The 27,980-nt window shown below is 40.6% G+C and overlaps 1 protein-coding gene across 1 annotated transcript in view; it reads left to right on the top strand.

The window, feature by feature from the left end:
- Positions 1–27,980, top strand: part of HHIP (hedgehog interacting protein) — a 183,733-nt gene that overhangs the window by 38,576 nt on the left and 117,177 nt on the right. The window contains exon 4 of the mRNA XM_077279270.1: positions 2,189–2,390. Coding sequence (XP_077135385.1) covers positions 2,189–2,390 — 202 coding nt within the window. The remainder of the gene's footprint in view (positions 1–2,188; positions 2,391–27,980) is intronic.

The following is a 27,980-nucleotide window of genomic DNA, read 5'->3' on the forward strand; positions in this document are numbered from 1 at the left end:
ATGTAAATACACTGCTCAAAAAATCATGTCAATCACACTTCTGTGAAATCAACCTGTCCAGTTATGAAGCAACACTGATTGATTGTGGATCAGTTTCTCCTGCTGTTGTGCAAATGGAACAGACATCAGGTAGAAATTGAAGGCAATTAGCAAGACAACCCCTATAAAGGAGTAGTTCTGCAGGGGGTGACCACAGACCATTTCTCTGTTCTCATCCTTTTTGGTTGTTATTTTGGTCACTTTTGCATTTTATTATTGCTCTCACCCCTAGAGGTACAGTAGCATGAGGCGGTGTCTACAATACAGCCCACCGAAGTTGCCCAGTTAGTGCAGAACATCCAGGATGGCACATCAATGCAAACTGTAGCAAGAAGGGTAGCTGTATCTGCCAGCATGGAGCAGATACGGTACCAGGAGATAGTCCAGTACACCTGGAGATGTGGAGGGGGCTGTAGGAGAGCAACAACCCAGCATCAGGACCGCTACCTCCTCCTTTGTGCAAGGAGGAACAGTCCCGTAGCCCTGCAAAATGATCTCCAGCAGGCCACTAACATCCATGTGTCTGCTCAAACTGTCAGAAACAGACTCCATGAGGGTGGTATAAGGTCACAACGTCCACAAGTGGGTGTTGTACTTACAGCCCAACACCGTGCAATTGCCAGCGAGCACCAAGATTGGCAGATTTGACATTGGTGTCCTGTGCTCTTCACAGATGAGAGCAGGTTCACTCTGAGCACATGAGCATATGGAGACGCCTTGGAAAACGTTCTGCTGCCTGAAACATTCTACAGAATGACCAGTTTGGCAGTGGGTCAGTAATGTTGTGGGAAGGCCGCACAGCCCTCCATATGGTAGCCAGAGGTACTCTGACTGTCTTTAGGTACCAGGATGAGATCATTAGGCCCATTGTGAGACCATATGCAGGTGCAGTAGGCCCTGGGTTCTTTTTGATGCATGACAATGCTAAGCCGCTTGTGGCTGAAGTGTGTCAGCAGTTCCAGCATGATGAAAGCATTGATAATATGCTTAGTCTTGCCCGTTCCCCTGACCTGAATCCAATCAAGCACATCTGGGATGTCATGTCTCGTTCCATCCACTAATGCTGCCACATTGCACCACAGACTGTCCAGGAGTTGACTGATGCTTTAATCCAGGTCTAGGAAGAGATCCCTCAGGAGAACATCCACTGCCTCATCAGAACATCCACTGCCTCATCAGATGTATAATTGTAAATCCATTCAATAGATCTTTCTGCAATACGTTTAAAAACTGAATTAAGAGGCGACATATCAATTATTGTAGAAGTTTATGCCTGTTAATTGTGATGGGTAGCCAAATGCAGATTAGCCCCTTTGACTTGGACTGCTACACATGTGGACTTGCACCAGTTAAACGTTTTTTAAGTAAAATTCTAAGGCCACGTTCACACATTCAGTATTTGGTCAGTATTTTACATCAGTATTTGTAAGACAAAACCAGGAGTGGGTGAAAAATGCAGAAGTGGTACACATGTTTCTATTATAATTTTCCTCCGATTGTTCCACTCCTGATTTTGGCTGACAAATACTGATGTACAATACTGACCAAATACTGAACGTTTGAACATGCCCTTAAGCTCTGTAATTTTCATGCCATTTTCTACTGCAAATATGCAGTGGATTTTTCCACAGGAAAGATCAGGAATCTCAGACAAGATAGAAATCTTGAAACGGTGAGGAGTTTTAACACAAAGGCCAGCTTCATCAAAACTTTATACCAGAAGACTGGAGTAATTATATTTTAAAAGTCACAATATTATTGCGCAAAGTAGTTCTCTGTAAAAAAAAAAAGTGTGACTTTTGCCATTTTCATCCAGCACTGGCAAAGTGGGGGGAGTTTGGATGTTGCATGGCGACCCACCCATCAAATTCATAATGAGTAGTGGCATACCTCATTCCACAAATATTACTGTACTCCATTCACACTTCTACCCATGCCCATGAAAAAACATTTAAATCGGGGCCATAGAATATTAGAAAGTTACAAAACAAAGGTTGCTTAAAAGTAGATGAAAACTGAAAAATTCTTGACAGTTATTTGTGCATATTCTGGTTGATATTTATTGGTGGAGATAAATTATGTGCTGCTATACAAGAAATCTTTAATTAATTTACTTCTCATGTACTATAACAGTACCTGTTTCTTGCAGAAAACACAAGCACAACTGCTACTGCATTCAAGAGGTTATGAGAGGTCTGAGGCAGCCAGTTGGGGCTATGCATAGCGGAGATGGATCACATCGACTTTTTATCCTTGAAAAGGAAGGTTATGTGAAGATTCTCACCCCGGAAGGAGATTTATTAAAGGAGCCTTTCTTGGACATTCATAAAATCGTCCAAAGTGGAATTAAGGTCAGAGGTGATTTAAATACTTTAATATTTCTTAATACTTATAGGGTATTCTGATAATTGAAAGTAGCTTACTGACCAAGTATGTCTAATGATAGTTCCCCTGGTGATCCTGAGAACTGGGCTTTGCAGAGCCATATCTTGAATGGGACTACCGGATAGACAATGATGTTGAGCATGTGCACCTTTGCCTAATTCAAGATGTCAGACCCCTGCCATCAGTAGCTTATCTACAAACCGATGCATAGGGGATAACATTCAATTGTGGAAATATCTCTTTATAGTTGGCATATATTTCTACATTGTATGCACACTATTGCACAAAGGACTCGTCAGTTTCCAGATTTCACCTCTTATTGTGGAGCATGCCACAATTTTTCTTCTTTTGGGTATAAAAAAACATACAGTATATCTAATTATTTTATTCACTTATATAGCGCCTTTAGTTTCCTCAGCGCTTAACAGACATCATCATATGCCTATGCTTCAAATTGGAGTGAAACAGAAATAAAATATTGTGCAGCCTCATAGTAGTCTATAGGTGCAGAATAATGTATTGGAACAACCAAGAAGCTATGCCAACCCTGACTTTCTATTTCAATGAAATATCAAATCTGGAGCATCTTTTCTTAGAAGTCTGTATTGTGTCAATCCTCTGTTTTATTCCTCTTGGTAATGTATGAATAAACTGACAACAGTGCATTTTTTTGCCCTTTGTCAATGGGGCATGTAACTTTAGGCTTTAACTGGATACCTTTTTACTGAAAGCCTCTGTATACAATATTATTGTCGATTATGTTATGTACTGACCTTTTAGGCCTTTGTTGGCCTATGGATATATTTGACACATATTCCAGTAGCGTGAATGCAAGCTTAGCTGTCAACTTGCAGTCGGCTATTATTCCATGCCAGTTAACACTTTTGTTACATCTAAATCATATACAGTGGGGCAAAAAAGTATTTAGTCAGTCAGCAATAGTGCAAGTTCCACCACTTAAAAAGATGAGAGGCGTCTGTAATTTACATCATAGGTAGACCTCAACTATGGGAGACAAACTGAGAAAAAAAATCCAGAAAATCACATTGTCTGTTTTTTTATCATTTTATTTGCATATTATGGTGGAAAATAAGTATTTGGTCAGAAACAAACAATCAAGATTTCTGGCTATCACAGACCTGTAACTTCTTCTTTAAGAGTCTCCTCTTTCCTCCACTCATTACCTGTAGTAATGGCACCTGTTTAAACTTGTTATCAGTATAAAAAGACACCTGTGCACACCCTCAAACAGTCTGACTCCAAACTCCACTATGGTGAAGACCAAAGAGCTGTCAAAGGACACCAGAAACAAAATTGTAGCCCTGCACCAGGCTGGGAAGACTGAATCTGCAATAGCCAACCAGCTTGGAGTGAAGAAATCAACAGTGGGAGCAATAATTAGAAAATGGAAGACATTCAAGACCACTGATAATCTCCCTCGATCTGGGGCTCCACGCAAAATCCCACCCCGTGGGGTCAGAATGATCACAAGAACGGTGAGCAAAAATCCCAGAACCACGCGGGGGGACCTAGTGAATGAACTGCAGAGAGCTGGGACCAATGTAACAAGGCCTACCATAAGTAACACACTACGCCACCATGGACTCAGATCCTGCAGTGCCAGACGTGTCCCACTGCTTAAGCCAGTACATGTCCGGGCCCGTCTGAAGTTTGCTAGAGAGCATTTGGATGATCCAGAGGAGTTTTGGGAGAATGTCCTATGGTCTGATGAAACCAAACTGGAACTGTTTGGTAGAAACACAACTTGTCGTGTTTGGAGGAAAAAGAATACTGAGTTGCATCCATCAAACACCATACCTACTGTAAAGCATGGTGGTGGAAACATCATGCTTTTGGGCTGTTTCTCTGCAAAGGGGCCAGGACGACTGATCCGGGTACATGAAAGAATGAATGGGGCCATGTATCGTGAGATTTTGAGTGCAAACCTCCTTCCATCAGCAAGGGCATTGAAGATGAAACGTGGCTGGGTCTTTCAACATGACAATGATCCAAAGCACACCGCCAGGGCAACGAAGGAGTGGCTTCGTAAGAAGCATTTCAAGGTCCTGGAGTGGCCTAGCCAGTCTCCAGATCTCAACCCTATAGAAAACCTTTGGAGGGAGTTGAAAGTCCGTGTTGCCAAGCGAAAAGCCAAAAACATCACTGCTCTAGAGGAGATCTGCATGGAGGAATGGGCCAACATACCAACAACAGTGTGTGGCAACCTTGTGAAGACTTACAGAAAACGTTTGACCTCTGTCATTGCCAACAAAGGATATATTACAAAGTATTGAGATGAAATTTTGTTTCTGACCAAATACTTATTTTCCACCATAATATGCAAATAAAATGATAAAAAAACAGACAATGTGATTTTCTGGATTTTTTTTCTCAGTTTGTCTCCCATAGTTGAGGTCTACCTATGATGTAAATTACAGACGCCTCTCATCTTTTTAAGTGGTGTAACTTGCACTATTGCTGACTGACTAAATACTTTTTTGCCCCACTGTATGTGCCCTTACCACAAAAGTGAAGTAGTCACCTCAATGTTTCTACAAGAAAAGCATCACATGATCAATTTTTGGCTAGAAAAAAATCAAAGCTCTGACTTTAATCAGAACCTATATTGATTATGAGTAGTTCACTCATGAAACTCCATCAATGGGTGAGAATTGACAGAATACTGAAGGTGAGCTGAATTTCCTTTATTGGATGTGGAATGATTGAAATAAAATTGGACGGAACTATTGTTGCTGGTAGCGTACCACCAATGGCAGCAGTCCACGCAAATGCTATGGGGCCAGTGAAGTGGTGTCCAGCTATTTCTTCTGACATCCATCATATGTCAGGAGAAATTGGAAAAAGTCACGCACTAGGCCTGCTCCATATCCATTTGGTGCCAGCTGTTACACACATCAAACATTCCCCATTAACTTCCATGATCGCTAGAATCCTATAGTTGTTGAAAGGTGTTTTTTTCCTATTTCTTCCTAATTATGTATGTTATGTAGTGCAAGTGTATAAAATAGTTCTTACCAATTACCACCTTGTTTGGTTTCCGACGTCAGTCCAGTCCTCTTCTTAACCATGTGACTGCTCTTTAGCTCTATCGACTCACACGGTGTGGGTCAATGCTGTTTTCCCACTATAAGTCTATGAGACTTGGAACAAGGCTTACATTAAGAAAGTGATTTCCACCCAATACATAAAATCCTGTGTGAGCCAGTGAGTCTGATTTCATACAAGCCAGAAGAGAACCGCAGTGTCGCTGGTGTGGTGAAGACACCTCTCACCTTTCCATTAAATAGACCTCTATTTATAAAAAGAGCCAAATTATTGTAATATCAGTGATTGAATATACATTGTAGGGTTTAAGACAAACAATTTGCCAGATTGCTGGAAACTGAGAGCCTCAGAGTTTAGTGGCCTATAAACTTTCCCAGGTGCTTTCACAGCAAAATGACTGGACAGTAAACTGTTGCTTCCCATCTGGTCTGGTGATCCGATGTGATGCAATGCCTCTAGACTTTATGCTATAGCTACATGTGCCAGAATGGAGATTTTTTGCTTACACAGTAAAAGACTACGCTCCCGCAATGAGCTTTTGATGAGTTTTTGATGATGAAGATTTCTGCACCTATTAAGTAAATCGAGTCACTTGCATTTTTTCATTGCGTTTTTAGTACATTTTTTTCATGTGTTTTTATCACGATTTTGATGCTGCATTTTTGTCTCTTGTTGGAATGTCATGTTACAAATAAAGGTGCTTTGTTTTTTATACTTTCTGATATTTGTCTTTGAAAAATCTTTATTGATACAGTCGTGTGCGGTTACATTCCTTTTTGATGCGTTTCAGCTGTAGAATTGCACTATAACCACTTTTATTTATTTTTTACCTCTGTTTTTTTTCCACATCTAATGCAAGTCTATGTAAAAATGTTCCATAAAATTCACCCGTACCCGCAAGATAAACTGACATGTTGTAGATGTGAAACACACACCGCAAGACAGTTTATATTGAGTAAAATAAAAGCACAATGGGCAGGAGATTTCTATCAATCACATCCACTTTGCTTGAACTGTAAGATGCTGCATTTTTGAAGTAGCAAAAGTACTCAGGTTCAAGAACGCACCAAAACCTCATCGTGGGAACACAACGTTAGTGCTTGTTCACGCGACCATATAAATCAGACGAGTAAAAAAAGGAATTGCACTCAGACCAATGTTATTCAATCAGGCGATGCAGATCTGCGTATTTTTTCTCACATGTATTTGGCGTGATAAAAAAATCTCATCATGCTGCGATTTCACTCTGAAATTGGTCTTGTGTGAGGAAAAAAATCAGATGTTATATGGACCATCAGTTCGGCATCCGATTTTTACTGATGCATTACAATTCTGTAACATAAGTAACTGGAAATGGTCCTGGAAATGAATAATAATTACTGAGTAATAAAAGAGATTGTATACAGACAGCACACGGATGACATGGGATCACATATGCCCACATGTTATTACTAAAGACTAACAGTTATAATAAAGGACAAAACAACCGGAATATTATTAATAGAAATTATTAAACCACATAATAATTTGTATTCAACCATCAATCTAAATATTATATCAATCCATTAAAAAATTACTGAATATAATCTTAACATTAAGAGCGGGTGGATGGGGAGACGCTTCAGTGTTGGTCTCTTCAGTCTGACAGGACTGGAACCAGTGAAACACAGTTTATATAGAAAAACCATCTTCCCGCCAAAACTGACATCTGCCAATCAACAGACCTGTTGCTCAAAACTGCCTGTACATGTGACCTGACAGCAGATTCTTCTGGAAGGTCTGTACCAAAACTATTTACCTCAACATAAAAAAGGAGGGAACATGCCATTTTAAATAAACCACAATAAGCTGATTAATGAATGAAAAATAGAGGGGGTCAACGTGATCCCAAGCGCCCCTTTCACAGATATATTTTCATGGGCTCGCAAGTGAGAAAAAACTCACTCCACTCCCACTGGATGAAAATCGGACCAATTTTTTTATACGCTCGGTCTACTTCTGGATTCTCAGCAATTGTGGACAATCTGGTTCTCGCATCCTTTCACTATAAGTGCTGTTAGCTGTAAAATAAAACCTATTTCTGTTAAATCAATGATTCCAAAAGGTTAAACTCACTTGCTACCTTTTGGGAGAATCTGGTTACTCTAGACCTCAGTGAGGTGGTATTAGCTTTCTCACAGCCATTGACTTTACTGTGTGCCAAAATATTTCCACTTCACTATCTTATTCAAGGCACTCTATCTTAATGTGTATTTCAAGGATATGATTACTTCGCATAGCTCGATGCTATGTGGCACGTCTCTCTGCCAAGCAGATTGAATACATATGTTTTTCATTATGTGGTTTCAAGAGTACAAGTAGAATAATTATTTCTTTTCCAGCAAGGTGCTATTTAGCAAGTGCTTAAAAATGTTGTAACAATAACAGCAAACCACATTATAGCGAATGGTTCCGAATAATGGAATCATTTCTTGGTTATTTACGTTACATCACAGTCATAACTCTGGACTACGTCAGTGTTAGACCAGGTGATAAACAATGTTAATGCATGAATTGCTATACTTTTTGACTTTATCTGTCATAGTTACCGGCTCAGGCCCTGTTCACATCATAGTTTAGTACATGCAGAAGAAAACTCTAAATGGAAGTATACTTGAAATGGAGGATGTGACAGATGTCTAACAAGGCATCCATCACCCATAAACTATAATGGCATCTGATAAATATATAGGTCATGAGCTTTTCAATAGATTTTCATGATGTATCCGTTAAAATGATGTTTTATAGTCACTGTAAAGCTATGTTCACAAGCAGCGATATTGCAGCATTTTTTTTCTGCAGTCAAAACCTGCTCTATTTGCAGTAAAAATGCTGCATTCAAAATATACAGTTTAGGGCTTTTGTGGATTTTTTTGCAAGTATTTGCCACTTTATTTGAAGCATTTTCTGAGTGCAGTTTTAAGCTAGTTTTGTTCCCCAATAATGTTGCAAACACGCTGCAAAACATTTATTGCATTTTTGCAGCATCTTTTCACTTTATCATTACTTTCTATTGGTGAATAAATAAAAAAAAACTATAGTCCTCAAATTCAGTAAGGAAAAAAAAAAAGCATTTGCATGAGATGGTATGGTAGACAACAGCTTCTTATTTGCATAAAAAAAACCTCAAAAGCGCTGCATGTGTACATAGCCTTAAGCGGTCCTGGCACATGATAAACCTGTTGGATGAATTCTCATTTGGCAGATGGCTGTCTCTCCCAACTCCCCCATACACAGGAGAACTCAGCCAAGTGTTCATGTGTTTTCTCTTCCCCCTGCTTGTCACCAGTGGCAGCAGTATATTTGTCCTGAAAGCTAAAAAGACTGGGCATATATACCAGTGCCAGATCCTCGGCTCCCCAATATCATCTGTCGGTGGTGAGTTGGGGAGCCCCCTCGCACATCAAATGGCTGGCCGATCCCTCTGAAATTGGTAGATTTGTGTGACTTTCACCTAATGTACACAGCAGCAATCCATACTAATAGATTATAATTGTGTCCATTTAATTATATCCATTTAATCGATGCACATGATTAATGCAATACAGCAGCATTCCTCACTTATAGATTCACCATTTAAAAAAAAAAAATTCTACAATTAAGGGTATGTGCACACGTTGCGGATTCTCTGCGGATCCGCAGCGTTTTTTGAGGTGCAGAAACGCTGCAGATCCGCAATTGATTTACAGTACAATGTAAATCAATGAGAAAAAAAAATGCTGTGCACACATTGCGGAAAATCCGCTGCGGAAACGCTGCGGTTTAAAAGAAGTAGCATGTCACTTCTTTTTTGTGAATCTGCAGCGTTTTTGTACCCATTCCATTATAGAAAACCGCAGGGGTAAAAAAACGCAGCAAATCCGCAAAGAAAACCGCAGCAAAAACGCACAAAAAAACGCTGCTGAACCGCACAAAAAACCGCACGTGCGTTTTCTGCCAGTAGAGACAGAATCCGCACCAGAAATTCCTAAGCCTAATCCGCAACGTGTGCACATAGCCTAAATGGCTTGCCTGGTCCTGATTGGTAAGTCTGCAGTCACACTGTGTGGCTGCAAACTTATGAATCAGAAAATTGAAGAGAATGCGGCACGCACCCTTTTGCAGTGGAGTCGTTATCTTTATTGTACCATAAAGGTTTCAACAAATAAAATCCATGGGAGCGGCAGGTGTTCAGAGGGATGCGGGGAGAGGAAGGTGGACGACGGCCGTTTCACGCGGTATGCGCTTCAACGGGTCCAGGATGACCTTATGAATCCCCCCAACACACACACTGTACACTGTGGGGATTTCTTAGCAGGGACCGGGGGGTATGTATGTGTTATGCATTTTCTCAGCTAGAGCCCATCTACTGGACGCGGCTTCACTCCATACACTTGTATTGAGTGAGGCTGTGCCCCGTCTAGTGGGCGTGACTGAACTCAGGGAGCAGCCTCGCTTTATGCACTGGGGGATTCACACAGACTGCGGAAAAATATCGATTTGGAACGGGCAACCCCTTTAAATGCTTTTACCGGACTCCATTGGGATAATAGAATAATGTAGTTTACTATGCCAATTAAGACCTTTTTGGAATTTTACTGATGTATAGCAGCCAAATAGAGGCCAAAAAGATACTCTCTTGGCTTCTGTCTGACCATGGAGGCATATGAGCACATTAGGCGTATACACTAAATGTAAGCAAAAAACGTAATGTGAAGAGGCCTTTAGCTAAAGTGAAACAACTAGTCCTCCCAAAATAAAAACATGACAGTTAGCTAAATTTGTCATATTATAACCAAAGAATATCCTTATGCCTTGTTAGCTAGTAGATAATAGTCAGTAATTAGCCATTAAAGAACAATTCCAGAATTTTTTTATTGCAGCACTGGAGTGGTGCTTCTGATCAGTGTTCCCTGACCCAAGTCATATACTTACCAGCCATCTTCTTCATCTCTTCCCAGAGCCACTCCAGTCTACACCACAATCTTTTAGCTGCAACTTCTGACTGACCAATAGTCAGAGATAACCGTCACAAGCTCTGAATGTAAGTCTGTTAGTGCCTTGTTCTGGCCTCGTTCTGGGCCTGATAGACTTACATTGAGTACTACTGGCATAAGGTCCATCAAGCAAACATTGGAGCAATTCGACAGGTCACAACCTGTAGAAGATGACTGGAGTGGCACCGATAACAGATGAAGACGGCGACTGATAAGAATGATACTAATTGCAGGGAACTTACATTAGTGGCACCTCTCCAGCCAGCTAGATTGATGTTATTGTTACTATTTTCATAAGAAGGTATAGACATTCTCATTGTGTGATTTTAATTGGGTGTTCACTATTATATACTTTGGACAAAGTTCACAGAGAGGGCGCGCTGTCTCATAAAGTAGCACCTTGGTGGTTTTTTATTAGAACACTTTTAAAATCCTATTTGTAATTCCGTAATTATACAGAACAGATCACGTTAGTTTTATAGATGAACACACCCTTGCTCTATCTTAGCTCATCCACACAAGTACAAGTTGGTCATGGATAGCATTTATTTCATCCAGAAAACTCAGACGATTTTTTTTACATTTTCATCTGTAAGCCTTCTGTTTACCTGTTTATTTTTTATACTGTATATCCGTGTGATGTCAGCTTTTATATATCTACACTAAAAAATGTGCATGGATGCTCGAGGAAGCAGTAGGTTCTAATTCGAAATGCGTTGCAATAAATTGGAAGTTTTTTTATACTTATGGTACTACCTGGATTAACCTTTGTCAGCGTCAGCTCCCTGGATCCACCATACTCCTCTCTCCTTTACAGAGAAAATGATGTCCACTTAGAGAACTGTAATAGATCGCTCAGTGCTCGTAGGCTGTCATGGTTCTTGGTTGTGCAAGGCCTGTTTACATAGGGCAATGCACCATTGAGAACGATGATCTGTCGCACTGCACAAAAGGTAGGTTCACCCAATGATTGAGCATTTTCCTAGTTTGTCAGGTTAATGGCAGCCTGTTTAAATTGCAAGATTATCGTAAATCAGGGTTCTTGGGAGCTCTCATTCGTGATAATAAAGCACTGTAAATGTACATTAAGGAACTAGAAAAATGATACATGACACATCATTTATGAGCTTCCAGTTGGACAATCCTGACCTAGTGAAAGCCAAGATTTATTCTGGCTCTCAGTGACAGTTGTCTACTAGGTAATGCCTACATGGTGATGTATTCAATCTGTCAGCGGACTTCACCATCAAGCTTTATGGGTCTTAGTAGACTTCTTTATGATCCCTTGCCAGAATATTTCCATTTGGCTGCAGCTATGGTCATTTCATTCCTCGTGGGCAGCTTTGAACTGTTTGGGCAACTCCCATCTGTGCTGTGAATATATTTTGTGCCAGAGATCATGTAATTTAAAATATTATTTCACATCTCTCTTAAAGAAATCAGTAAGGTTTATTTTTGGACATGTGAAAGGACAACTTGAGTGCTGCTTTGGGATATGCTTCTGCGTAGGAGCAAGCACACCTGCTGCTACAGATGAGTGAGGAGATATGACTAGATAAATAGTTGCATTAGATACAGAAGTAGAAGTGGATTGTGTGATATTGTTCCAAACACAGCACCATCTGTAGAGGAGAAATAGTTTTTTATCATAATAAATGACTTCTTTCTGTAATAATTGAAGTTGAACTGGGAAATTCACTAAAAGAAATGTATGTCCGAGAGGTGGTAGATGGTACTTAAACGGTCGATTCATGGAAACAAAATCTATCAATATGCCCTATTAGAACCTATTAATGTCAAATAGGAATCTGTGTTTTTTACCAGTTCCATTCCCATCGATAGTGTCTGGAATTAAAGCTTATGCCCATCCATGGAGCTGGTTTGCAGACCCAGACTCAGCCTGAGCAACCCCTTTAAGCTTATGTAAGCAATCAGATACCAGTTTACATCTTGTAGCACATTAACATTCTTCTTGTTTTTAATTTTAATTGTATCCACTTTTGCCTAATTTTCAGGAGCTCAAAAAACCATTAACAATTATTTTTATTCTAAATTAGCATGCCAGCATTTTTCTGCATATATAATTTTCTTATATTCTAGCAGTTTAATTTATTTTATTCCAACTCAGTATCCATATATTTTGTATATACTGTATGATGTATGCATACATTTTGGCCCATTCATGATGTACAGCTGTAATCTGTAATTGTAGTCTAGCTATCAATCTTGTACATGCTCCCCTTTGTGAACAGGTCTTTCTTTGAACTGCGGGATGAAATCATCGCCTATTAAATCGCTGGTGGCAGTTCTCAGAATGCCACACTCTCAAACCAGCTCCATTTTAGTTTTTTTTAAATATATTTCTTTACAACTAACAATATAATTTCTGCTTTATGTAAGAACAATGGTATAATAAATGAGTCGAGCTGGGGACTTGTAATATTTTTCAAATTCACATTAGCTATCTATATACCTAGGTGTTCTATGCAGAATAACCAGTATAACCAATTAGATGATGCTTTACCCTGTCTCCCCTTCGTCATGCTTGTAAGAGCTGACATGGAGGAATCTATCACAAGCAGGAGGCAGGAGAAACAGACTGAAGGTGCAACAAATAGAACATACTGAGACTGCAGAGAGACTTAGCAGCATTAGTAGATGCATGATCTATCACTGCTGCCCATAGTATGTGTGATGAGTCTGCCCTAGGAATGATGGGAAATGTGGTTTGCATTAGGTAAACTGTAAAAAGGTATAACACAGTGTACACAAGAGCATCCAAACATGCTTTAATAATATCCTGCTGTATGCTGCAGAACATAGGTAAAAAATGTAAAAAATGATGGAATGCTATTTCACTGCACCAGATGTTGCACTGTTTTCTGTAATCTACTGAAACCATCCACTGTATGGCAGATAGATTGGTTTGTCAGGAGTTGTTCACACTTCATGCATGAGTTCATCTTGTAATTGGATATCCCTCTCAAGTGTTATTTGTGGAAGTCCTAATGAGTATGACAAGAGTAGAGGCACAGAGAGCCTGAAAGGCCAGCATTTTTGTGGGGGAGCAACTTTCACCTTCCCTACTAGCCAAGAATGCTGTTCATTGAGCCTTAGGAAATTCACTCTTTCTTGGTTTTGTTCCTATTATCTAAGATTTCAGAATCTGGGAAGAAAAAGATAATACTTCATTGGTTTACATACACATGTGTACATTTCAATGTTCTCTGTTTCCTTGAGAGGAATCCCAAGGAGCCAATTAACCTAACGTGTTCCCAAACAATTCTCTGTTTGGAAAGAATAATTTTCAGTGTGGGTGTTCCTTGAAATTGTATGCCTCATACCCTGTTATTACTGAAATGTGTGCAGTGCTCTACAGAGTGCCAGCTACATTCTCATGCACTGTATAGATTATGGCAATATCCCACACACAGTGCAAGATAATCCCTGTTTTGATTTTGTTAGGCGTACAAATCCTTTTTGAACGTTTAGTAATTTAAAAAATGTAGAAATCCCATCTGTATCTAGAACAACGACGTGTAAACAGAAATTGCTTCATTTAAATGTTTTAATTAGTGATTTATTTGGTTAAAACAGTAGTTTGACATGTTTAAATAGTTTTTTTTATACGAAGAAATCAATGCTGATTTTCTTCTACGTAACCTCATACTCAAATTGTTTTCTTTACTTGCAAGGCTTGTCCATTTAAACACTATAAATTTAAAGCTGTACTAATTGGCTTTGTGAAAGCATGAGAATATCATTGGGACGATTTGTTGTTTTTGGCATTTGCCAAGAATTTGCAAAGATTGAAGACTACATTGCTATTTAAATGAAGCCTATGATAAAATGATTTCACTGAAAAACAATATTCTCTGTTGGGAGCTACCACAAAGGTTGAGATGCATTTAATAAAGTGAAGACATTCTTATGAACACACCATAAAAATATTTTTTTATGCCTAGTGCAGAAATTGACATTCCAATTACACCAATAATAAAAATCACTCTTCATGTCCTTATGTCTTATTACAGTGGAGGAGAGTTTCTAAAATAAATGGCCCTTTTTTTGCAAAAAACTGCATACAGGTCTTGCACCCCATTTTTATGTGCTTTTGACACCTTTTTTGTGGCACATGCAACAGGTGAGTGTGATTAACCCCTTCATTACCGTGCTATTTTCCCATTTTTGCACGTTAGTTTTTTCCTCCCGTTATTCCAAGAAACATAACTTTTTATTTTTATGTCTCCATAGCCATATGAGGGCTTGTTTTTGGGGGGGACTAGTTGTACTTTTGAAGGACACCATCCACTTTATCATGTGATGCACTGGAAAGTGGGAAAACAATTCAAAGTACGTCAAAATTGTGCAAAAAAGTGCAATTCCCCAAATAGTTTTTTTATTTATTTATTTTTTATCATGTTCACTATATGGTAAAAGTGACCTCGCAATATGATTCTTCAGGTCAGTACAAATATGCAGACATACAAATATGCAGACATACAAATATGCAGACATACAGACCAAACATGTAGAGGGGTTTTTTAAGTACTGAAAAAAATTTCTGAAATTTGAAAGAAAAAAAAATGTTGGTTTTTTTCACCATTTTCTTAGACTCGTAATGTTTTTATTTTTCGTGATCTGGGTGATGGCTTCCTTATGTACCCTGAGATGACATTTTTATTGATACATTTTGGGATAGATACAATGTTTTTATCGCCTCTTATTGTTGCAGCAGCAATCTAGATTATATTTTGATAAATCTGAATTGTATGAATGTAGCAATACCAAATTTGTGTCTATTTTATTTGTGTTTTATTTTTAATGCTTCAGCACTGGTATATGTAGCAGAATTACGATCTCCTATGAATGCCACGAGCCAGCATTCACAGGAGTATCGTAATGACATGCATGGGGGTCTTCAACAGATCCCTGGCTGTTATAATAACTCATTGGTGTCCCGTGATCACATGACAGGTGAGCCAATGGGCAGGATACATGACCAGTGCATGTTAAATCCCGCTGTCAGAGATTGACAGTGGGATTTAATTTGTTAACAGCTGAGGGCAGAGCACATGAGGACTGATTAAATAAACACTGATTATTCAGTGAAGACAGTTTTTTACATCACTGAGATATATTTCACTAGATGGTGGCCCGATTCTAACGCATCGGGTATTCTAGAATATGTATGTAGTATAAATCCCGCACCAATATCGCTGATTGGTCGCGGCCGAGCGTGACCAATCAGCGAAGCGTGGTTAAAATCCCGCGCCAATTCGCGGCCGGACTGCGCCTGTCGCTGATCGGCCAGGCTCGACCAATCACTGAAGGGGTGTTTAAATCCCGTACCAATATCGCTGATTGGTCGTGCCCAACCGGGTGCGACCAATCAGCGAAGCGGGGTTTAAATCCCACGCCAATTCACAGCCTTACTGCACCTGTCATTGATTGGTCACAGGCGGCTGGCGTGACCAATCAGCGATGCGGGATTTCCGTTACAGACAAACAGACAGAATTAGACGATTATACAGTATAGATGGTGGCCCGATTCTAACGCATCAAGTATTCTAGAATATGTATGTATATAGCAGCCACATAGTATATAGCACAGCCCACGTAACACAGACAGCCACGTAGTATATAGCAGCCACACAGTATATAAGACAGCCACGTAGTATATAACACAGCCCACGTAATATATAGCACAGCCTATGCAGTAAATAACACAGCCCATGCAGTATATAACACAGCCCACGTAGTATATAGCACAGCCCACATAGTATATAGCACAGGCCACGCAGTATATAGCAGCCACGCAGTATATAGCACAGGCCACGCAGTATATAACAGGCCACGCAGTATATAACACTGGCCACGTAGTATAACACTGCCCAGATAATATATAGCATAGCCCACGCAGTATATAGCAGCCCACGCAGTATATAACACAGGCCACCCAGTATATAACAGCCCACGCAGTATATAACACTGCCCACGCAATATATAACACAGCCCACGCAGTATATAACACAGCCCATACAGTATATAACAGCCCACGTAATATATAGCACTGCCCACGCAGTATATAACACAGGCCACGCAGTATATAACACAGCCCACGCAGTATATAACACTGCCCACGTAGTATATAGCAGCCATGCAGTATATAACACAGCCCACGCAGTGGTGTGGGCACCATCTCCCTGTTAAAAAAATAATTAAAATAAAAAATATTTATATACTCACCATCCGCTGTCCAGCGAAGCTGTCACGATGCACGCGCTGCTGCCGCCAGCTTCCATTCCCAGAGATGCATTGCAAAATTACCCAGATGACTTAGCGGTCTCACGGAAGGTGAGAATAGCCGATTTTTTTTTTATTATTATTTTTAACATTAGATCTTTTTACTATCGATGCTGCATAGGCAGCATCAATAGTAAAAAGTTGGTCACACAGGGTTAATAGCAGCGTTAACGGAGTGCGTTACACCGTGGCATAACGCGGTCCGTTAACGCTGCCATTAACCCTGTGTGAGCGCTGACTGGAGGGGAGTATGGAGGGGGCACTGACTGCAGGGGAGTAGGGAGCTGCCATTTCGCTGCCGGACTGTGCCCGTCGCTGATTGGTCATGGACGTTTGGCCGCGACCAATCGGCGACTTGGGATTTCCGTGACAGACAGACAGACAAACAGACGGAAGTCACCCTTAGACAATTATATATATAGATTACAGTATATCTTTTTACTATTGATGCTGCATAAGCAGCAATAGTAAATCCCGCGCCAATGTCGCTGATTGGTAGCACCGGCTGGCCGCGACCAATCAGCGAAGGTGATTTAAATCCTGTGGCAATGTCACTGATTGGTCGCTCCGGCTGCCCGCGACCAATCAGCGAAGCGTGATTTAAATCCTGTGGCATTGTCGCTGATTGGTCACTCCGGCTGACCGCGACCAATCAGCGAAGTGGTGTTTAAATCCCGTGCCAATGTCGCTGATTGGTCGTGCCGGCTGGGCGTGACCAATCAGTGAAGGAGTGGGACTGGAGCATCGCGAGCTGCAGGAAAAGCTGCTGCGGAAGTGATGGAAGGTGAGAATATCATGATTTTTTATATTTTTTTATTATTTTTAACATTATATCTTTTTACTATTGATGCTGCATAGGCGGTTTCGCAAGGCCTCGGGCAGCGACCAATCAACGACGTGGGATTTCCGTGACAGACAGACAGACAAACAGACGGAAGTGACCCTTAGACAATTATATAGTAGATTATTGAGATACGAGATGGCAGTTGGTGCTAATAATACTCTGACAGAAAATTATCATACGGAGTGAAGAAGAGAACCATCAGTTAAAAATCAATAATTCTTTATTAAGGAACTTGTTTAAAATAATTTATAAATATGCAGAATGCCCAGTTAAAGGGGGCCACCACAAAAGCAGAAAGTTAAGTTATCAGTCACTGTCTTGATGTAAAAATAAGTTTAAGGATAATAGGCTATTTTAAATTAGAGTCAAGTGACCTCCTATATATACAGTATATATATATATATATATATATATATATATAGTTGGCTGGTATAGTGTAATGGTTAAGTGCACCGCCTATGACATTAATCCCGGCTCTGTCCTGTGGAAAAATAAATTAAATATATATTACATACCAGCTCGGATGTCGCCCGGATTAACAACGTCCGCGTCAGGTGTCGAGGTACTAGGACAGCATGATAAATGGGCTACTGGAACAAACCATACATGGACAAGGCAAGAAAACCTGGATCTGATGAAATGCTACTATAACAGCAGACCAAATGAGAGAGGATATATGAAACATATGAGGAAACACTGGATGGATACAAAACTTGCATGTCCACTAACTGAAAAACAACTAGTTTCAATATCATAAAGAGAAGGCGATTGTCACAACTTGGGATGGATCAACTGCACTGCAGATCCACCCCACATAAAAACCTGGAAGAACAACATGCAGCCCCCTGAGAATCCTGATCTAAAACTGCAACTAGAGAGCACTGCAGCTGATCTGAAACAGAAGATCTTAGATAAACTAACTACCATCAATACCAGATCACTGCCAAGGCTCAGTAAATAAACACCACCAGACGGTATGCTAGAAGATGCCAATAGAGTACTTGCATCAATACCTACCACCACCATAACTCAAACTAATACACTGATCTATGCTACTGCCTCCGCAGTCATGGAAATGCTTGGTTATACAACTAGCAAGAACAACAGAAGTACATGCCCCCTTGGAAAAGAAGACTGGAGACAAAGATCAAGGTGACACCAAGGAAATCAGCAAACTAACAGAAATAGAGAAGGGTGTAAAGATCAAGAATAAAACCATGCTGGACAAGTACAAAGGCCTGACCCCAACTGAAGCCCTTGAGACTGCTAAACAAAGGCTCACAGCTCTCGCTGCAAGACTAGGGAGATACACTAGAGAAGCTGAGGCCAAGAAGATAATTGTCCTGTTCTCCAAAGAACCATCCAAGGTGTACTCCAACTACAGAGTAACATCAAAAAGGCAGCAACTCCCCCAATAGCAGAGACTGAACAACACTGAAGGAACATATGGGAGAAGGAAAAAACACACAACACCAGTGCAACGTGGCTGCAAGATCTGAGAATGAAACACAGAAACCACCTAGAGCAAGAACCAGTCACCATTACAAAAGCAGACATCCAGCAGCGGATCAAGTACATGAAGAGCTGGACAGCACCGGGCCCAGACATGATCCACACCTACTAGCTAAAGAAATTACCAGTGGTACGTGAACGCATGGCAAAACAGATGAATCAACTGCTAGAAGCAGGCCACCACCCAGATTGGCTAACACAAGGAAGAACAGTGCTGACAAAGGAATGGTTCCATCCAACTACCACCCAATATCCTGCCTTACAACAACATGGAAACTCCTGACAGGCATTATATCCACCAAGCTACAGAACCATATGAACCAGTACATGAATCCAGCTAAGAAAGGCACTGGGACTGACACCAGAGACTCTAAGCACCAGCTCCTAGTAGAGCAGTCACTCAAGACGAAAGATCCAGACAGACCAATTTCAGCACAGCCTGGATTGACTACAGGAAAGCCTATGACTCAATGCCACACACATGGATCTGTGAATGCTTGGCTCTCTACAATGTTAACAGGAAATTAAGAACCTTCCTCAGAAACTCAATGGGACTATGGAGAACAACACTGGAAGTCAATTCAAGACAACTAGCACAAGTGACCATCAAATGTGGCATACACCAAGGTGATGCACTGTCCCATTGCTGTTCTGCATAGGCTTGAACTCCCTCAGTCAGATAATTACAGAGTCTGGCTATGGATACAAGTTCAAGAGTGGAAGCACCATCAGCCACGTCCTCTACATGGATGACATCAAGCTGTATGCGAAAAACGAACAAGACATCAATTCACTGATCCACCTGACAAGGATCTACAGTGAAGACGTCGGAATGTCCTTCGGTCTAGAGAAGAGTGGCCGGTTGGTAATAAATAGAGGCAAGGTAGTCAAGACTGATGGAATGGAATTACCAGCAGGGCACATAGCCGATGTGCAGACATGCCACAACTACCTCAGCATCCCACAGGGATATGGTAACCATGATGAGGAGGCAAGGAAAGCAGCAACATCCAAATACCATCAAAGGGTAAGACAGGTCCTGAAGAGCCAGCTCATTGGGAAAAATAAAATCCACACCATCAATACATATGCCCTGCCAGTTATCAGATACCCTGCTGGCATAGTGTGCTGGCCAAAAGAGATGGAAACTGCAGATGTGAAGACAAAAAAGCTCCTCACAATGCATGTTGGTCTCCACCCTAAGTCTAGCACCCAAAGATTGTGTATAAAAAGAAAGGAGGGTGGTTGAGGCTTGATAAGCATCCAAACCACCATCACAGGTGAAACAAGGAGTATCCAGGAATACATCAGAAAAATTGCACCAAAAGATGATCTGCTGAGAGAAAGCCTAAGACAGCAACAACAACAGATCTGGAAGGAAGAACAGGAACATGAAGCGCCATGGCAAGACAAGCCGCTGCATGCGATAATGAAGGTGGCTAACATGAAGAAATCTTACCAATGGCTGGAGAAAGCTGGACTCTGAGACAGCACAGAGGCACTAATCATAGCGGCACAAGAGCAAACACTAAGTATCCATAGAAGCAGGAATCTACCACACAAAACAAGACCCAAGGTGCAGACTATGCAAAGAAACCTCAGAAACAGTCCAACACATAGTGGCAGGATTCAAAATGCAAGCAGAAACAGCATATCCCGAAAGCCACAACCAAGTAGCGGGAATTGTATACAAAAACATCTGCACAGCATGTGGGCTAAGTCCCCCTAAGTTCAGGTGAGAGACACCAGAAAAAGTGGTGGAGAATGAAAGGGCTAAAATCCTGTGGGACTTCAAGATCCAGACGGATAAGCAGGTGATGGCTAAGCAACCAGACATTGTGATAGGAGACAAGGATCAGAAGACAGCAATGATAATAGATGTGGCAGTGCCAAGTGACAACAATATCGGAAAGAAGGAATATGAGAGGCTGGCGAAATACCAGGGCCTCAAAGAAAAACTCCAGAAGATGTGGAAGGTGAAGGCAATAGTGATTCCAGTAGTGATAGGAGCACTTGGAGCAGTGACCCCTAAGTTGGAAGAATGGCTACAGCAGATCCCAGAAGCAACATCTGAGCTCTCTGTCCAGAAATGCACAATGCTGAGAACAACTAAAATCCTGCGCAGAACCCTCAAACTCCTAGGCCTCTGGTAGAGGACCCGAGAATGAGAAAGGACAACAAAGACCTCCCCCATCGGGGGTGAGAAGGAAGTTTTGTTATCCTATACGTAACTAGCCAATGCTTGCTAATTCAATAATTTGGAACAATCTGATCTCAACAGTAAGGAAATAAATAGGATACAAATAGCAGTGTAGACTGACACAAGGACCTGCCAACCAATATAACAAAATAAGGATTGTCATAATGAGTCTAGTGGAGTCAAATGGTTAAATAACCAATATAAGGATGTGAGTACACAGACCCTATAAAGCCCCATTATAGCCTTAGAGAGAATCCCTATTAAACACTTTAACCATTCAAGCAAAGTGCTGATATATAGAGTCACACCAATATAAAATACACTTGTATTGCAGAAATGCCAGCATGTAACAATGTAAATGTTGGTATAACACCTGTAAAGATGAATGGCTGTAGAGCAGGACCGAACCAACTGTGTTGAGTGGCGTCTCCCCCACCACGACGCGCGTTTCACCTCTTACTTTTTCAATGGGGCCTAACTCAGTAATATCAGTCAAGTAAATAAGGCAGCACACTGCAGCACTGAAACATGCAAACATGAAAATTGAACTGCATTACTGCACTAGAAATATGAAAAATTACAGCGTTTAGTGCATAAAAATGGCCAATTTTATGTGTACCTGGTAGCCACTTTAGGGCATCTCTCGTATACCAGGTCCTACGCTTTCCTTTCCTCGCTGAGAATAAACGTCTCCATCTGAATGGGTACCTGTGAAAACCTCTTCTTAGACTAACATTCTCTCTGTGGAGGGGTAAAGGACCTGTTGCGATTAAAACACCTGTGGCTAGGAGGCGGAGTGCTCGGTCAGAAGGCTAAAGAATACATTTGAAAAAACTGACTGTCACATCCAAACATAGACTAAAGGTACCGTCACACTAAACGATAACGATAGCGATCCGTGACGTTGCAGCGTCCTGGATAGCGATATCGTTGTGTTTGACACACAGCAGCGATCAGGATCCTGCTGTGATATCGCTGGTCGTTGATTAAAGTTCAGAACTTTATTTGGTCGTCAGATCGCCGTGTATCGTTGTGTTTGACAGCAAAAGCAACGATACCAGCGATGTTTTACAATGGTAACCAGGGTAAATATCGGGTTACTAAGCGCAGGGCCGCGCTTAGTAACCCGATGTTTACCCTGGTTACCAGTGTAAAATGTAAAAAAACAAACAGTACATACTCACCTTCGCGTCCCCCGCCGTCCGCTTCCTGCACTGACTGAGCGCTGGCCGTAAAGTGAAAGCACAGCACAGCGGTGACGTCACCGCTCTGCTGTTAGGGCCGGCACTCACAGTCAGTGCAGGAAGCGGACGCCGGGGGACACGAATGTGAGTATGTACTGTTTGTTTTTTTACATTTTACACTGGTAACCAGGGTAAACATCGGGTTACTAAGCGCGGCCCTGCGCTTAGCAACCCGATGTTTACCCTGGTTACCCAGGGACCTCGGCATCGTTGGTCGCTGGAGAGCTGTCTGTGTGACAGCTCTCCAGCGACCAAACAGCGATGCTGCAGCGATCAGCATCGTTGTCTGTATCGCTGCAGCGTTGCTTAGTGTGACGGTACCTTAAGTGTGAACAGGTGCTGAACCTAGAGTCACCAACTCATATACAGTCAAGTAAATAAGGCAGCACACTGTTCACACTTAGTCTATGTTTGGATGTGATGGTCAGTTTTTTTAAATAACTCAGTAATATAACCTGTGAGTTGAGAATTTTGAAAATCAATGATCAGTTCTGGCGCAGAAAGAAACAGACTTCACTGATACATTGCAAAGTTTTATTTTATTTTCCTATGTACTATAGAATTAGTAAATAAAAATTACAATGATGGTGACTCTTTAAGCTGTGGTATAGCAGGAAGGATGTGGCTTAAAATGCAGCAGCTGTAAAAAAAAATGTGCGTTAAAATAAGCCAACCAACAGTTGTTCTTCCCTGAAACTATTACTTCTAGTAAAGATTACGTCTGTACATGCAGCACCCATCATAGGCTGTCCAGTAACATAAATTCTGTATTGCCCTGTGTTGGAAAATCATGAGTGAGGAGCTTTAGGATAAGTTCTGGTATGGATGTATAAGACGGTAATGGAGTGGATACAAATTATTTTTTAGGTTATACCACTTCATTTTTAGGGTATAAATTAATGAGCTTTTGTGAAACTCTTCAGTATAGTACTAGGCATGGTAACCATATAAATACTTTACATGCCGGTATTACACATACTCATTGTAACATCATCACCACTGCTCAGCTTCTGATAGAGCCCTCATTACAAACCTAATTCACCCAGAACTAAAGATCTTTCATCTGTACATTCCTGCAATGCTTCTTAATTTAGCTTTCAATGTACTGAGAGGGTAAATATACCTCCCAGACCCAGCAAACTGTTTAAATTACTCCTAGAGAAACGTTTAGTGGATTTTTACATTACGGATCTGCATTCCGAGGGTTTACATCTCAGATGGCACGTCAGTCATTATTTTTGGTTGAATTAATTACCCACCAGTTTAGTGTCCTTTCTCTGTAAATTTCATTATTGTTTTACTTGAATGCCTCAACTGATGGAAGTCAGTGACTTTTTCCCTATATATAATTTGGTATCATAAGCATTGTGCAATTAAAGGGTTATTCCCATGTTTCTATACAGGAAAATTTGCAAACTGCTTGTAAAAACATGCAACTTTGCAATTTACTTGTTATTAAAAATCTTCTCCGTCCTCAAGAGCAGAGTGATTTTTAATTTGATTGTTTATGGCACATTGCCTTGGTTACTGACCAGAACTGCAGTTTGACTGTGGTGGCCGAACATGTGCACTGCTTAAAAGCTCTTTTCTAAGGGTATGTGCGCACGTTGCGGATTTCCTGCAGATCTGCAGCGTTTTTTTCCGCACAGAAACGCTGCAATGTAAATCAATGGAAAAAAAAAAAGCTGTCCTAATGGTGCGGAAAATTCCGCACGGAAAACGCAGCGGATTAAAAAATGACCATGTCAATTCTTTTTGCGGATCTGCTGCGTTTCTGCACCCATTCCATAATAGAAATCCGCAGGGGTAAAAAACGCATGAAATCCGCACAGAATCAGCAGCAAATCCGCAAAAAGAAAAAAATGCACAAAATCCGCACAAAAAAATGTGCAGATTCTGACCTGCAGTTTCTGCCAAGAAATGCAGAATCTGCACAGAAAATTCCACAGCCAAATCCGCAACGTGTGCACATACCCTAATAGAGCTTGTAATCACTACTCTGAAGCTTGTCAGGAACACTGTTAGCTCCTGATCTCTTTCAGCTTCAGTGTTAAATAATGGGCTGTGTTTTGCTGTTTTAATACAATCAGTGTTTTATCAGCAGGAGATTAGCACTACAGGACAACTGGCCTTGTGCATGCTAGTCCAACCCCATCCCCAGTACTGATTAGCAGCTTTCTGTCAATATGAATTGTACACAGAAAGCTGCCAATCAGTGGTGAGTCCCAGGATACACAGGGCTTAACATTTCTAGCTCTGTTAAATCTGCAGCAGAGAAATCTGTGATTCCATGAAAATAGCTGCCACCCAGTAACCTAAGTGATACATCACTGGAATCAGGATCTCTGCCCCTACCTCATGCCGATGTCAGATTACATAGCAATATACATAAATTTTTCATGCATTTTTTTGGAATCAATTAACCATTTTTGTTAGCGGAAGAAAAGCAATTTGCTGTAGGTAAATACAAAGTAGTATGGTATAGTATGTTTAGTATTCTATAAAGTAATATATTCATGTTAAACAAATTTCTAGAGCGGTCACATTTCTCTTAATGAAGCTTGCAGAAATCTATGTGCTTGCCACCAAAACAATTCCATTTACATGTATGGAGCAGATTTTCAGACATTGAACTTTCTGCCGCATGTAATTATACCCTAAACATATACCCTGATTTGCACCACCCTGGGCAAAAACACATTACCCCATTAATTCCATTGAAAAATGAAGGTTTAAATTGCTAAAGAACATTGTTATAACCCAAAACATTCGTTGAAATCCCTAACCAATTAATGACCATGATGACATGTTTACTGTGCACCTCAAATAATTTATACCGTCGCTGGAGGAGACAGGTTCAAGAAACACGTAATAATTGTTACAATTAGCAATGATTTGTTGTTAATACATATTAGCTTCTAGCATACGTAGAATAATACACGTGTATACCGTATATTATATAATATTACAAAATACAGGTTACATAGCTGCTATTCTATCTAATGTGTACATTTATAGATATATATTTGTATATATATTTGTATATATATATATATATATATATATATATATGCATTGTATTGAATAGCAGCTATTTAACCTATATTTTTTAGGAATATCACACCCACTTCTAAAACTTTTACACCTAATGGGTCTAGATAGCACTCAACAGGAACTGTTTTTAGAAACCAAAAATTAAGATTTGGTAGATTTGGTGTTTATGTTGCCCGTTCCTCTTGTATATTATTGTGCAGCGTATCTACCATAATGAACCTATAAAATATTTGCCTCTCATTGACTTGTTTGCTTTTAGTGAATGTGTTCATTTTTTATTTTTTTTCACTACATTTTAATCATCTAGTTGTGCGTCCCCCAATATCTGTAAAGCACAGCTGTGTCAATTCATTTTGTTGGCTCTCCCTAATTAAGTGCAAGGTACCGGTCTCAAAAACTGGCTTTCCACACATCATTACTTAAGTATAGTCATCTGCTTTGCCACATTCCCTGGCCTGTTCCATTTATGAACTTTGACCTGAAAAGGGCAGAAGTCACTAGCCTCCGGAAGGTGAAGCAATATGGCCAGTGGGCTCATCGGAGCTCCAACGCTTTACACAGGGGCTAAATTGTGTTGCAGGAAAACGTGGGTTATTTGACATCTTTAGTGTTCATTGCGCTTTCTCATTTGATTTTTTTTTCTATTAAATTTTCTTTTTTACATCTTAACCTAAATGAGTGACACATTATATAATCATAATTATTTATATTTACTTAAAAAAATATGTTCCACAACTTGCCATATCATTCTTTTTTAGTATTTTGTTTGCATATTATGTATGTAATGTGTTATTATTGTGAAGCCGCGATCACTAACAGGTTGGGGAATACTCGCTTGGCAGCAAGATTTAAGGCACACAGGAACGCTTTCCTCTTTAAACAGTCTATGCGGTTTATTATACAGTCATACACCGTACCACGAACAGTCCATTACACACTGTATTGGACCATGACATTAAGTTGTGGTCACTAAACATGCTGGTCCTCACTTCGTCCAGTTCCCAAGAGTGACCGCACAGTTCATTAACTGACCCTCATCAGTACACACAGTCCTCCAACTCTGGGTTACCTTCCTGGAGCTCCTGCTCCACACGCAGACCTTCTGTCAGTCCTCTCTCTTGGGGAAGCTGCCGAACTGGGATCACCATCCCTGTGACTAGTGCACTCCCAACAGTTCAGATCCTTAGATGGGCGATAGCTTCCCCAAACGCAGTGCCATCGCCGGCTCTGCAAACACGGCCTCTCTGTGTGCTGTTCGGGATGTCCGTTCCCACTTGAAACCATCCAACACACAGGCCACCAGGTCCAAAGCCTCAGGAATTTAGCACCTCCAACACATAGGCCTTCCAGGACCTTACACATGGACCAATCTCTCTCATGTGACCAGTCTTCAATCACATTATATATCTGTAACCACTCCCACAGGTGGGAGGTGTGTGGTTAGTCAGACCTGCCCAGCTCTCTGACTAACCCTGTAAGCCTCCCTATAAAACAACACAAATACTTGTGGGACTACAGGTCCCAGAACACCAACACTGGCTTACAGCGCAGACTCCCTCTGCGACACATACAGGCCATTTACAATCATGCCGGACACCGTTTCACAAACCCGGTTACGCCTCCATGCGTATTCTGACGAGACCATGCAGCGCCCCCTACCTGTAACAGAGGTCACTGCATCACATAATATAAGCAAATGTTTTATATGTAAAGGCGTAATTGCCATAGAGGAGAACCATTTGGTGATTATGGAGGCATGGTTACATTCACATTTACAGAACCTGCACAGAACTCCTCTCTTCCGAGGAAAAGCATTGTCTGCACAAAGATGGTGAAATATGAAAGTCACAAAAACATTGTGGAAATTCCTCTGTTCATGTGAATTTACCTGGGAAATTTGATTCCGAGAGGAGTTGAATTCTACTTGAATTTTATAAAAATCTGCATTTGAGGAAATGTATATTGTTTATAATTCGCTTACTCACAAACTCATTAACCCCTTAGTGAAAGAGCAAATTTTGACCTTTGTGACCAAACCCAGTTGTACAATTCTGACCAGCGTCACTTTATCTGGTAATAACTCTGGAACACTTCAATGTATCCCAGTGATTCTGAGATTATTTTTTTTCATTAAATATTGTACTTTATGATAGTGGAAAAATTTCTTCATTATGGCTTACGTTTATTTGTGATAAAAATAGAAATTTTGCACAAATGTTGAAAAGTTAGCAATTTTCTACATTTTTGTTTTTATGCCCTGAAAATCAGAGAGTTATGTCATTCAAAATAGTTAATAAATAACATTCCCCACATGA

Source organism: Ranitomeya variabilis, chromosome 1 (assembly GCF_051348905.1).
Source record: "Ranitomeya variabilis isolate aRanVar5 chromosome 1, aRanVar5.hap1, whole genome shotgun sequence".
Taxonomy (NCBI): domain Eukaryota; kingdom Metazoa; phylum Chordata; class Amphibia; order Anura; family Dendrobatidae; genus Ranitomeya; species Ranitomeya variabilis.